We start from the raw sequence: 13524 nt of genomic DNA on the forward strand, positions 1-13524 counted from the left end.
CCCCCCCCCCCCCCCCCCCCCCAAGAGAGTCATGCCCACACTTTGAGCTGTTTACATCTGGTACTTAGGTTCTGTGTTATCTCAGTCCCAAGGACAAGAGGGACACAGCCAATTTGGACAGAGTCCTGACAACTGAGTTGATTCCCCTGAGGGGATTTGCCCTTTCCCCACTCCACCCTGCAATGCTTTGAATTCTGGCTTTATATGAAAGCATGGGTTTCTGTAAAGGACAAATCACAACTGTGCTCTGCAGGAAAGGGAAGGTGACCAGCCCCAGGGTTAAGGGCACAGAGGGAAAGGGCACTCACGACAATCCGGGTCCTGTTGTTCACCAGCTTGGCAATATGCTCATCCACCTTCTTCTGCTCCTGCTTCAGGTCAGAGATGAGAGCCGCTAGCTCCTCCTGGAGGCAATGTACCACGGCCTCATGAGTAGCTGACCCCTGCACGCTTTCAGCTCCTTGGGGCCAGCCTTGGGCTTCACCCATCCAGGGGACATCCCAGTGGCCACAAGCACTCCCAGTGGAACCAGGGAAAGGGCTACCCGGGTACTCCTGACTCCAAAACAGGTGAAATTATTCAAGAATATTCCACATCGAGGGCAGGAATTACCCAGACAGAAAAGGATCTCCAGGTCATTCCTCTGCAGGACATGGAGACAGACCCTAAACGTTGTTACAACTACCTGGAAGTCACCACACAACATCCAAGGGGGGCGATGACCGGTCTGAAGCCCACACTCCCTGAACAGAACGCTGGATGACCACATAAACTGTCTGGTCACCAGCAGATCTAGAATCAGTGGGCATGTGATCAAGAGCATCACAAAAAGGCTGACTCCCAAGTGAGGCCAATGGTGCATACAGTAGCCCAGGTTATACCTGGGGATTCCCCAATCCCTATAAAGACCTGACTCAATCGCTGGCAGGTTTGGGCCTCCCCAGGCTGAAGTAAACGCACTTCTCCTGGCCTTCCTGGCCCCAAATCTGACGGAGTCTTAAAGATTCAACCAGGACCACCTAGACTCCCATCCAGCTGCACTACTCGAGTGGTGCTGGTTTGTGCCCATGGAGCGTACAAGTCTTTGGCTTAGACAGTTCCCAAGCAGAAGTCAGCAGCAAGAGGGGTGCCTGGCTGGCTCGGTTGGAAGAGCAGGCAACTGATGATCATGGGGGTGTGAGTTCAAGCCCCACATTGGGTATAGAGATTACCAAAAATATATAAATAAACTTAAGGAAAAGAAAAAAAGAAATCAGCCGCAAGAGGCTTTCAGGAAAGGAGCAGAGTAAAGAATAAAACCAGTGTAGGGATAAATGGACACAGAGTCTTGCTCTAGAAAACAAGACATCAGAAGATCTCAGAACAGCCCGAGAACGAAATTCCAGTAGGAACTCTCCTGAGGCAGAGAGAGATGGGATTAGTTCTTTTCGTCAACTGGGTCACAGTGAGAGTAAACAGAAACACACAAATAAATAATCTCAAGATCTCAATCAACAGGAGGACAACAGAGGCATGCATAAAAGGGATCTAATAAAGGAACATAATTTAGTGGTATCACAGCAAAGAGTCTTGGGATCTCAAACAGCCACCTCCAAAACCAGGACCCAAGCCGTCCCCGGCTCCAAGCCAGAAATGATGAGTGAGCTCCTGTGTGTCTCCTTCTCTCCAGGGCTAATAAAACACAGGCTCTCGATCTCGCTGCACTGCAATCTGGCTTCCTCCTCCCACACTCCACTGAAACGACTCTTGCCAAGATAATCAATTCTTACTGCTAAACCTAACAGACTCTTTCCAATCCTCAGCAGGCATTTCACACAAGTGATCTTGTTCTCATTAAAACGCTCTGTCCTGATCTCCAGGAGGTCGTATTCAGCCAGTGTTCCTGTTCCCTCTGCTGATTCTTTCTGTCCTTTTTTGGGGTTCTTTCTCTACCCAAATCTTAAACCCTGGTGTCCTTTGGGGGCATCGTCCGTATCTTCCCTATCACTCTGCAGACTCTCCTGATTGGTCTTCTCCACTCCCGTAGCCTCAATTACCACCCATATGTAATTCTCCCAATCTTTTATCCCCAGCCTCAGTCTCCAGTCTACCCCCCAGCAGTGTTTGGACCACATCACCACTCTGCTTAAAACCCTCCGGAGACCCCACCATGATGGTCCTCTGAATAAACTACAGATCCCTTCACATTTCACAGAAGCCTTTGCAAGACCTGGCTCCTGCTTACCTCTCTCCAGAGCTTGACAGAACAACTTATAATTCTTCAAATAGGTCTCCTGATCTTTTGCAGGGCTGTCTTTATACATGGAATGCTTTCCTCCCCTTTTTTTCCTACCACGTCCTCCTTGTGGTTCAGATCTTGGTTTAGCAGTCCACTTCCTCCAGAGAACCTTCCCTGACTACCTGAGAGCATGCAGGAGCTACAGTCCAGATGGCCTCACGATTGCCTGTATTTAACCTTGACGGTAGCACCCAACACATGGGGACCGTCAGACTCCCAGATTGTGAGCTCCCCGGGGCAGGCCAAACCACTTACCCACTATTGTACCATGTGCTCTAGCATATCTAGCACAGGTTAAGTGCCAAGCACATGTCTGTGGGTCAGAGGGTCTGGTGGATGGCCTGGCTGGTCCTGTGCACATTTCATACTTGTCTCCCAGGGTTCCAAGAGCAAAGAAACGCTGCTCACTCAGCCAGGAAATCCCAGGAACAGTGACAGGGGACCCCTCTGCCTTCATATCTGGATGCTCTTTCTTTTTCCCCACCCCTATCACCTGTATTTTGTCATTCCTTACCTTTACTCTCCCTTCCTCCCAAACACTCTGCCAGGTGCCCTATAAGAATTCACTTTCCAGGATCCTTCCTGCCTCTTTTGATCTGTTGGCAGTGGAAAGAAAACTGGCCAGTTTGTGTCCTACCTCTGCCACCGACAAGCTGTATGACCTTGGGTTAAGACCCTTGGCTTCTCTGAGCCTCATTTGTAAAATATAGTGAGAACCCCACCTTTCACAAATCTTAGATCAGCGTTATTCATCTTAAATAATGACGTGCTAAATCTAAGTTCATGAGGGCAGGAATCCACTGTTTCCACAAATACATTTTTAGCTTTTACTACATGCTAGTCATGGCTCTAGGCATGAAAATACCCAAGGAAACAAAGTGCTTTCCCTCATGTGGAGTCTGGGAGAGCACTCAAAAAATGGATGAAAGCTGCGAAGAAAAACCGAGCGAGGGAAGGGGCTAGCACTCCACAAGGACTCTCCATCATGCCTGTCTGCAGTGCCCAGCACCTGGAGATTGGAGCTGCTGAGAACACACTCTACAGAGTTCAGCTCCAGGACAGGGCTGCAGGGCACCGGCATCCTGGCCTGGGACCCTTCTGTGCCAGGCGATGGCGCCAGAGAGCGCAGGAGCTGGGCTCCTTGGGCGCCCCCCCCTCCCCCCCCCCCCCCCCAGCCCCCGCAGCCCACCTTCATGCGGCTGTAGACGGTGGAGACAGGCGTGACGCGGTGGTGCTGGTGGGAGCCCAGCAGGCCACAGAGGCCGCAGATGAGCTCCTGGTCCCTCTCACAGAAGAGGCTGAGCGGGTTCCGGTGGTGCTGGCAGACCTTGGGCTCCGGGTCCCCGGGGAGCTGTAGAGCTTCGATCACCCGTGCCAGAGAGACGTTGGGTGGGGAGCTGCTGCTATCCACCTCCTGCCGGCACACTGGGCAGCGGAGCTCCGAGTCCAGGTGGTGGGACAGGTTCACCAGGCAGCCCTTGCAGTAGGAGTGGCCGCACTGCAGCATCATGGGCTCCTTGAAGACCTCCAGGCAGATGGGGCACTGAAGGCGGTCCTCCAGCTCGGGCACGCTCACCTGCCACGCCATCCACGGTGCCAGCTAGAACACAGGGCAGCTTTCTCAAGTCTGTTCCCTCCACACTGTGCCCCCAATCCCCCCGCCAAGTGCCACTGGGAAGTTAGAGCGCTTTAGGGTCTCCAGTCCTGGATTCCAATCCCAATGCCTATGACCTTGGGCCTATTTCCTATCTTTATTTTCTTTTTAATTTATTTATTTTTGAGATCATGACCTGAGCCAAAGTTGGACACTTAACCAACTGAGCCACCCAGGTGCCCCTTTCCTATCTTTAAAATAAAGGGCTTAATTGGGGGGGAATCACTTGTAGATATAGGATTCTACATTTTTCGCCCCAATTTGTAGGTAAACACAAAAGGGGCCGTCTGCTGGGTCATCTGGAGTGACACCAACAATGTGCCCTCCAGCCGCAGTAGGCGTACTGACTCAGAACTGGACAGCAAAAACAAGCAAAGGTCCTTGCCACCTTCTAGATCAGTCCTCAAAACTGGCGAGCAACTGTTGGAAGCACAATTACAACCGATTCCTGCGTCAGCCCCTCACACATATTCAGTGAGCCCCAGAAATCTGCATTTACAATAGCACCCTCCCTCCCCAAGGTCATTCTAAAGCAGAGAGTGCTGTCTTAACAACACTGTTCTGGAGAGTCGGAGACCGAGGAGGATAGCCTCCTAAATTCGCACCCACTCCCTGTGCAAAATGATCGGCACTGAGAGAGGACAAGCACCAGGTGCAAGTTGGCCACGGACCCAGGGAGGGCCCCCACAACGAACTACCTGCTTTCTCACAATCCACTGAGACGTTCGCTGGATCTGCTCTACCTTCTCTTCTCCCCAGGTTGGGACAGAGGCACTAACAGATGTGGGGATTGTAGCTGACCGCCTGCTCCACCCTTTGTCTCTGCCCCTTTCCTCCTCCCCTTTCCCAGCAACACTCCTATGTCCTCAAGGTCACCCAGAATCAGGTGGAAACTGGGCCACATCACGAGACAGAGGAGGCAGCCTCCTTCAGCTGGCAACGTTGATAATTCCAACATTCAGACGCTCACCTTGGCCACACTTCGGGGAAGCGGGGGAGACAGAGGAGTGGTCCCCCAGCCACACCTTACAGACCCCAAACAGGAGTGGATTCATGTTTTGACACAACTCTTTCTGAATCTATTTTTTTGAAGACATTTTTATTTATTCAACTTCTTGAGACAGGACCTCTGTAAAGTATGCATATCTTAACTATACACTTAATGTACACATTTCACACATTTACTCACCCTCGAGATCAACACACAGAATGTTTCCAGCACCAGAAGACACTATGTGCTCTCCAGTCAGAAGCCCCTGGCAAGGATAGCTATTCCCCTAACTCTTGTCATCGTAGATTTATATAGCTTTATTTTGACATTCAAATAAACAGAATAATCTAGGTTGTGCTCTTTCGTGTCTCGCTTCCAATACAATTGAATACCATTAATACCATTACTCAATACCATTGAATTGGGAACCTTTTTATACAAAGCCTTTCAAAGGTTTAGGAGTTCAATGGCTTTTTTTTTTTAAAGCTAATTTACTTATTTTGAAAGAGTGTGCACACGCAAATAGGGGAGGGGCAGAAAGAGAGAGGAAGAGAGAGAATCCCAAGCAGGCTCCACGCTATCAGCACAAAGCCCAATGTGGGGCTCGATCCCACCAACCGTGAGATCATGACCTGAACCCGAAGTCAAGAGTCAGATACTTCACCGACTGAGCCACCCAGGTGTCCCTAACGACATTTCTTTATGCAGTTAATAAATATTACAGTCAGAAAATGCTACGCATATCATGGAGGTGGGATAAAAAAATTACTGATTTGAAAAGGAAGAGATGGAAGCAGTTCTCCAGGAGTGTTAAGAAACAAGGAGCTCAAGGGGCGCCTGGGTGGCTCAGCTGGTTGAGCGTCTGACTACTGATTTCAGTTCAGGACATGATCTCATGGTTCATGAGTTCAAGTCCCGAGTCAGGCTCTGTCTGTGCTCAGTGCAGAGCCTGCTCGGGATTCTCTCTCTCTCAAGATAAATAAACACCAAAAAAAAACAAAGGAAAGAACCAAGGAGCTCTAGACCAGTAAGACACAACTCCCAGAGACCTAAGCATCCCTGTCTGCCAGTAGGGGCCATCTCTACCCCATGACAAGCAAGACCAAAGTCTGGCACAGGCATGTTGAAGGCTAATTTGATTTGTTAATTCAACAAACATTTATGGAGCACCTGATATGTGTCAAGCAGCAAGCTGAGCATTAGGGAAACATCAGGGAACAAGACAGATGAGGTTTTTGTCCTTTCAAAATTTGTAATATAACCGTAGTAGGAGTGAGGTAGGATCATCAACAAGAAAACATCATAGGATTTAATGTGATGCAGGAAGGAAACAATGTGCTGAGAAAGAATGGCAGGAGGGAATAGGTTGTTTGAGGGACAGAAAGGCCACAAACAAGGACGGGAGAGAGGCCTCTGCAAGCAGAGTGTGGCCCCCTGGCCAATTCCCAGCAAGGATGTGGGGACCTCAGGTGTAGAGCTGCAAGGATCTAGGTTTACCAACATGAATGAGCTTTAGATTCTTTAGAAAGGGGCAGCACAGTGTCTCTGAGGATGGATGGTTGAGACCCGAAGGATACAAACATGCCAACTGCCTGAAGAACTACAAGAGGGCAGACCAGGCCTGGGCAGCAAATGCAAAGGCTCTGAGGCTAGAAAGAGCCCAGTATTTAGAAGATATACTAGAGAAAATCCAAGTAGCTGGAGCGTAGTGAGAGGGAACACCAGGAGAACAGGTCAGAGGGGCTGGTAGAGAGGGCCCTGGAGCAGGGCAAAGGTTCAGATTGAATTTCAAGGGCACTGGGAGCTATAGGAGGATTTTAAGGCAAAGGAATATCATCTGACATATTTTTAAAAGACCACTCCGGCCACTTGTAGATAATGGATCAGAGTAACTTTAGCGCCTGAGTGGATGGATCGTGAAGGCTGATAAGGAAAGATCAAGGTAAAATGTACCTGGGAAATCTAGAGTCAGATGCCCAAGGACGCCTGAGTAGCAGTGGTCTGCAGACTTCAGCAAACAACAGAATTACTCGGGGTGCTTGTGAAAATACAGACTTCTGGGCTCTAGCCAAAGTTTCTGATTCAGGAGCACAGGGATAGGCTCAAGAATTTGCATTTTTAACAAGTTTCCAGACAACACTGCTGCTGGTCTGGGGACTACACTTTGAGAACCACCGAAAAAGGCAATTGAGCACAGGAGCCTGGAGGTCTAGTGTGCAGGGGAGGCCTTAGGCTGGCCAGGTATATACCACCTGTTTACATCACATATTTAAACTTGTGGGAATGGCTGGGATCTCTCTGGGATTAGAACAGAAAAGGGCTGGGGCGCCTGGGTGACTCAGTCGGTTAAGTTCCGGACTTTGGCTCAGGTCACAATCGCACAGTTCATGGGTTTGAGCCCCGCACACAACTCTGTACTGACAACTCAGAGCCTGGAGCCTGCTTCGGATCCTGTCTCCTTCTCTCTCTCCCAAAAGTAAATAAACATTAAAAAATAAGAAGAACAGAGAACTGAGTGGTTCAGTCAGTTAAGCATCTGCCTTTGGCTCAGGTCATGATTTCACGGTTCATGAGTTCGAGCCCCACATCAGACTCTTTGCTGATTCAGCTCAGACTCTCTGCCGAGCAGAGCCTGATTCAGATCCTCTGTCCCCCATCCCCTACCCCTCCCCAGCTTGTGTGCTCTCTCACACATTCTCTCTCAAAATCAAAAGAAAAAAAAAACTTAAAAACAGGGAAGGGCAAGGGTCCAAGGATAGGGCCCTGAGGTTGTTAGTGTATACAGGTCAAGAAGATGACTGAGAAGAGACAGCCAGACAGACAGGAAGAAAATCAGAATATGGAAGCAGATCCAATTGACCCTGAACACTAGAGAACTTTCTCAGGCAAGAATCACAAAGACTGAGAAGATTCGGCATGCTGTTGCTAACTCCAATGTGTAGAAAGGCCACGAACAAGGATGGGAGAGAGGCCTCTGTGAGTGGAGTGTGGCCCCCTGGCCAATTTACAGCAAGGATGTGGGGACCTCAGGTGTAGAGCCACAAGGATCTAGGTTTACCACCATGGATGAGCTTTAGATTCTTCCCCAGAGCCTGTATTAAGGCTGAGGCCTTGATTTTAGTTCATTGAGACTGGCTGGTGTCTCTGACCTACAAAATTGATGACAAATACATGAAATCATAAATATCTGTGGCTCAGAACAGCTAAATCTGTAGTAATTGATGGTGACGATAGGAAACTGATACAGAAGAGGACAAAAAGCATTTAAAGAGGAACCAACTTCATCAAATGCTGACAAGAGTCCAGGAATCTGAGGACACAGGACTATCTTATGGATTTAACATGAAGTGCAGTCTTGGTGACATGGAGCAGGGGAGAGTGGTACTGCGGTGGGTTGAAGGGAAAAGGGAGGATAAGGAAGTAGAGACAAAATAATTGAAAAACGCTCTATAGCAACTTAAAAAAATTTTTTTTAATTTCTTTTTTAACGTTTATTTATTTTTGAGACAGAGAGAGACAGAGCATGAACGAGGGAGGGTCAGAGAGAGGGAGACACAGAAACTGAAACAGGCTCCAGGCTCTGAGCTGTCAACACACAGCCCGACGCGGGGCTCGAACTCACGGACTGTGAGATCATGACCTGAGCCGAAGTCGGCCGCTTAACCGACTGAGCCACCCAGGCGTCCCCCCCAAAAATTTTTTTAATGCTTATTTTTGAGAGAGAGAGAGAGGAAAGAGTGCGAGCAGGGGAGGGGCAGAGAGAGGGAGACACAGACTCTAAAGCAGGCTCCAGGCTCTGAGCTGTCAGCACAGAGGCCCACACGGGGCTCAAACCCACAAATGGTGAGATCATGACCTGAGCCGAGCGAAGTCCGACGCTTAACCAACTGGCCACCCAGGCACCCCAACAACTCTTTTTGAGAAGTCGAGAAGACTAGGCATGGGACCACCTGCAACAGGAGTGAGATGTGGGACAAAGGTGGGGGTGATTTTAGGAAACATAGAAGCTGAAGAAATGATCCAATAGTCAAGGCATGATGGGTGCAGGAAAGAGGGGCCACCTCTCAAATCCTGGAGTGGGCAAGAGCTGCAGGCCCCAGGGAAAAAGCAGGAGCGGGTGACGTCAAGGGCCATTCGTGCTTTGCACCCCCCGCCCCCACCACGGGGGAGCAGGTATGGATTCTGTGGATTTAGTGACCGCAACGTGAAGGACAACGTTGCCTTGTTCTCTGACGAACGAGGCAGTTTGACTTGAAAGGCCTGTCTGCGTCTACATTTCTCTAGCACGAAAAGGTTGAGGAAAATTGAAAAAGTGGAGGTAACCCACTTAGCAAGGCCGCACACTTCCGGCAGCAGGCTGTTTCTGGAACTCCGTCCTCCCCAGCCTGCTCCCGCCTCGAGTCCCACCACAAGCCCCACCCAACCCCACCAAGTCCCGAGCCACTGCCAGTCCCGACCACCCGCGTGGCCCATCTCCCGCGCCATCCCACGCGCGCCCCCGGCGCCCCGTCTTGCCACAGGCGTCCCCTTCACGCGCCTCCTCCTGATCCACTTCTCCCCGCCAAGGGGCTCCATCTCTCCCAGCGCGGCACCGCCCCATCTTCCATCATGCTCGCACACATCCGGCTCCGGGAGTCCCTGTCACGTGCCCATCAAGTTCCGCGCATGCCCTCCACCTGCCCGGTCACGCCCCACGCGTCACTTTCACGAGCCTGGTCCCGCCCCGCGTGTTCCCACCACGTGCCCCATCAGGCACCACATTGCCCCATCACGTGTCGCACGTCCCATCACGTGATCCACCACGCACCACCGGAGGCGCCAGGGCAGTTGGCAGCTGTTGGTGCAGAACGTTGAGCGCCTCCTCGCGGCCCCTGGACGCCACCGGCGGGAGTGGGCGGCGGGGTATAAAGGGGGTGGCTGGGCCACCGCCAGGTGGAGAACGAGGGGTTGAGGGCTCGTGCGCGTCGGCAGGCCACGTGGCGATGGGGGGCAGCGCGCGGAACCCAGGGGCCCTGCAAGGGGACAACGCTTCCGGCCAGGTGAGAGGCTGGGCTTTGGGGAGCCACGGCAGGGGGTGCCGGAGTCGGGGTGCAGGCGGGGCGCTCTGAGGTTTTGTGTTTCTCCCCGCAAGTCTCCATACCAGAGGTTAAGTCGGAGGATGCGCGACATTTCCGGGGACCGGGGCGTGTTGAAGGATGTCATCCGAGAGGGTGCTGGAGAGCTGGTGACACCCGATGCTTCCGTGCTAGGTACCGTCATCTGCCACCCAGCAGGAGATGTGAAAGTACCGGTCATCAAGTGTTTTCTGCTTTATACCTAGAAAGGTGGGAGGGAAGGCTAGGTTTAAAACACACACAAAAGAAGGGTAGACCCCGCTCGCTTTATTACAATTCGGGCTTTTGGGGCACCTGGGTGGCGCAGTCGGTTAAGCGTCCGACTTCGGCCAGGTCACGATCTCGCGGTCCGTGAGTTCGAACCCCGCGTCAGGCTCTGGGCTGATGGCTCAGAGCCTGGAGCCTGTTTCCGATTCTGTGTCTCCCTCTCTCTCTGCCCCTCCCCCGTTCATGCTCTGTCTCTCTCTGTCCCAAAAATAAATAAACGTTGAAAAAAAAAATTAAAAAAACAAACAATTCGGGCTTTTAAGGGAAAGCGAGGGAACCCATCTCCCCTTTGCATGAGGCCAGTGTAAACAAGGGACATTCTGAGGCCCTTGAACCTCACAACCAAGCTCTTGAATCTCACAGCCAAAGGGCAGGCATCTAAATGTTGACCAAAGATTTTCCTATCACTGTGGGTGGGAGGCGACTTGAGCACATCGAATTCCCTTTTTTTTTGTAACAGAGAATTGATATGGAGGGGTGCATGTTCTTGATTTTCCTTGTATTTTTTTTTCCTGTCCTAGTGAAATATTCCGGATATCTGGAGCACATGGACAAGCCTTTTGATTCTAATTGCTTTAGGAAAACTCCTCGCTTGATGAAACTTGGAGAGGGTAAGTTGAGATTAGCAACTACAAAAGGAGGAATTGTTTGGGGAAACTGTTCAGAGCATGGAGTCCTTGAGTTGGTTTTTCTGAGACCGGGCTTTGCTACACCAATCATGGTCTTGTCCGCATTTCCCCGAGGCCTAGGTACTTGAGAGATGGTTTACCTGGCAAGGTTACCTTTGCATCCCAAGAACTATTGGGCTTGTTCATTTGTCAGCTGGACACTTAATCAAGCAAGGGTTTAGTATCCATAATTCATGCTGGAAAGAGAAGAGATACTCAGATGATTAGACTATCTCCACTAACGTAGTGGAAGAGATTGATTGCATTCACAGAATTGGATGAGGTCCTGGGAGGTGTAAGTAGTGTTGCGGGAGTGTTTAATGAAGCCACAATTGATTCCAGCTGAGAAGATCAGGGAAGGCTTCATGAAGGAGGGGGTATGTAAAATGAGCCTTGAAGTTTGAGTAAGATTTCAGTCAGGGTAGAAGCTGGGTGTGGGGTGAGGAAGCAGGAACTTCCTTGCAGGAAGAAGGAACATGAGCAGTGATGTAGAGGCCACGGAAGTCTTGGTTTGGCAACAGTGGGGGTGGCGGGGAAACAAAACCGAAAAGTGAGTTGGGACCACAGTGCAGAACACTCAGAGTCTGTTGTGGAAAGATATGGACTTTAGGAAGAAAGAAATTGATAACCTTGGATTAGGATGCTGGGCGAGCTTCAGATTCTTTGTCCCTTCTTCCAGATATTACACTTTGGGGCATGGAACTGGGCCTTCTGAGCATGCGGAGAGGAGAGCTGGCCAGGTTTCTGTTCAAACCAGCCTATGCCTATGGAATGCTGGGCTGCCCTCCCTTGATCCCCCCAAACACTACTGTCCTGTTCGAGATTGAGCTGCTTGACTTCCTGGACTCCGCTGAGTCAGACAAGTTTTGTGCCCTTTCAGCTGTAAGTTCTGGAGCACAGATATCCATACTAACAGATAGCATGCGCTAGTGTGTTTGGTAATTCCCCTACCTCGATCGTGATAGTCTGCCCCACGTCCCACCACAAGGCTCCTGTGTGGCAGTGGTAGTGGCGGAGGAGTTCCCCCGCTTCCTGGTACACCTCTGAGTATGGGCAGATGTTCTAGGCCAATGCTGGGCCTTGGGTTTGTTCTGGACCCGCAGTTTGAGGTGATTTTTTTTAGTCCTCATTTGCCTCGTTTTCCCTGCAAGACCATGAACGTTGGCTTCTCAACATTAAGTTGGGTTTCTAACAAGTCAAGCATCAGTAGTGATCAGCTAGGGTGAAATATGGTTTCTTGGCCAACCCCGGATACTTGATAGCAGAAGAGAGTATTAACTAGATGGAATACCAGGACGTCAGGTGTAGATGGGGAAAGTCCCAGGCAAGTGGGAACACATGACCGCTGCCCTCATAACTCAGATGTTGTCTTTTCTTTGTGGCCTCTCACTTCACCCATCCTGTGGGTGCCATATGCACTCTCAGTCCTGCTCTCCCACCCTGTATGTGTGTCCTTAGATGTCCATCCAGGTTTGTACCTGGATATGATGTCTCCCCAGCTAAGCTGTCATTGCCTCAAGGGAGGGCCCTTCCCTTTTTCTGACCTTCCCATAAAACTGGTTCTTGCAAATGCCTGGGGCCCCACCTCTGGTGTACTGATTGAGAATCTCAGTGGGGGAAGGGGTGGATAGGGCCAGGACATCTGTGTTTAAAAAGAGACTTCGTTGGGGCGCCTGGGTGGCGCAGTCGGTTAAGCGTCCGACTTCAGCCAGGTCACGATCTCGCGGTCCGTGAGTTCGAGCCCTGCGTCACGCTCTGGGCTGATGGCTCAGAACCTGGAGCCTGTTTCCGATTCTGTGTCTCCCTCTCTCTCTCTGCCCCTCCCCCGTTCATGCTCTGTCTCTCTCTGTCCCAAAAATAAATAAACGTTGAAAAATTAAAAAAAAAAAGAGACTTCGTGGGTGATTGACCTGTACCCAGGGCACAGCATTGTGGCCATGAAGGCCAGTAGGGCCCCGGGCAGACCAAAATCTCTTAAATGTTTGTTGGACAGATGGTGGTTGTGAGACCCGCTTTCTGTTTGGCAAGTTCCATCAGTTTCTGATTCCGTGAGACCGTGCTTCTTCAGGGAGCATCTCTAGAAGGACTGAGGGAGATCAGTGTGTGGCTCTGGTGTCTACGGTGGAAGTAGTAACAATAGCAACCCCCTTTGTCTTCTGCCAGGCATCACAGAGACGACCTCTGCAGGGGCACCAGGCCCAGTGCTTGGCACCCACACAGCAGTAAGCAGAAGTGCGTCATCTGCAGCAGAAACCCTAACATCTGTAAGAACACTTGCACTGTGGTGTCACGGCTTTCAGTTTCCTTGTTGGGTGTCCTTGTCTTTTTTCCTCAGGAGCAACAAGATCAGTTTCCACTTCAGAAGGTCCTAAAAGTGGCAGCTACCGAACGGGAGTTTGGCAACTATCTTTTCCGCCAAAGTCGTTTCTATGATGCCAAAGTGAGGTATAAACAGGTAAGGATGCTTCACAAGCATAAATTTAGGGGCACCTGCCTGGCTTAGTCATAAGGGCACGCAACTCGTGATCATGGGGTCATGAGTTTGAGCCCCA

At 50.7% G+C, this 13524-nt stretch overlaps 2 protein-coding genes across 9 annotated transcripts in view; one reads left to right on the forward strand and one right to left on the reverse strand.

Moving 5' to 3' along the window:
* Nucleotides 1-13524, reverse strand: part of TRIM50 (tripartite motif containing 50) — a 46572-nt gene that overhangs the window by 4198 nt on the left and 28850 nt on the right. For 2 of the 3 annotated variants that reach the window (XM_040456114.1, XM_040456112.1), the window contains exons 1-3: nt 4631-4758; nt 3468-3878; nt 309-404 (exon numbers count right to left, since the gene is read on the reverse strand). In XM_040456114.1, coding sequence (XP_040312048.1) covers nt 309-404; nt 3468-3866 — 495 coding nt within the window. In that variant the 5' untranslated portion in view covers nt 3867-3878; nt 4631-4758. Of the gene's footprint in view, nt 1-308; nt 405-3467; nt 3879-4630; nt 4759-10063; nt 10240-13524 lie in introns of those variants that run through there. The other variant, XM_040456113.1, reaches the window with a different exon arrangement.
* Nucleotides 9843-13524, forward strand: part of FKBP6 (FKBP prolyl isomerase family member 6 (inactive)) — a 64334-nt gene continuing 60652 nt past the window's right edge. For 5 of the 6 annotated variants that reach the window (XM_040456119.1, XM_040456117.1, XM_040456115.1 and 2 more), the window contains exons 1-5: nt 9863-9962; nt 10055-10172; nt 10826-10915; nt 11652-11854; nt 13308-13427. In XM_040456119.1, the coding sequence (XP_040312053.1) occupies nt 9906-9962; nt 10055-10172; nt 10826-10915; nt 11652-11854; nt 13308-13427 (588 nt within the window). In that variant the 5' untranslated portion in view covers nt 9863-9905. Of the gene's footprint in view, nt 9963-10054; nt 10173-10825; nt 10916-11651; nt 11855-13307; nt 13428-13524 lie in introns of all 6 variants that reach the window. The other variant, XM_040456120.1, reaches the window with a different exon arrangement.

Source organism: Herpailurus yagouaroundi, unplaced genomic scaffold (assembly GCF_014898765.1).
Source record: "Herpailurus yagouaroundi ecotype Mexico unplaced genomic scaffold, PumYag 216, whole genome shotgun sequence".
In the NCBI taxonomy this organism is placed as follows: Eukaryota; Metazoa; Chordata; class Mammalia; order Carnivora; family Felidae; genus Herpailurus; species Herpailurus yagouaroundi.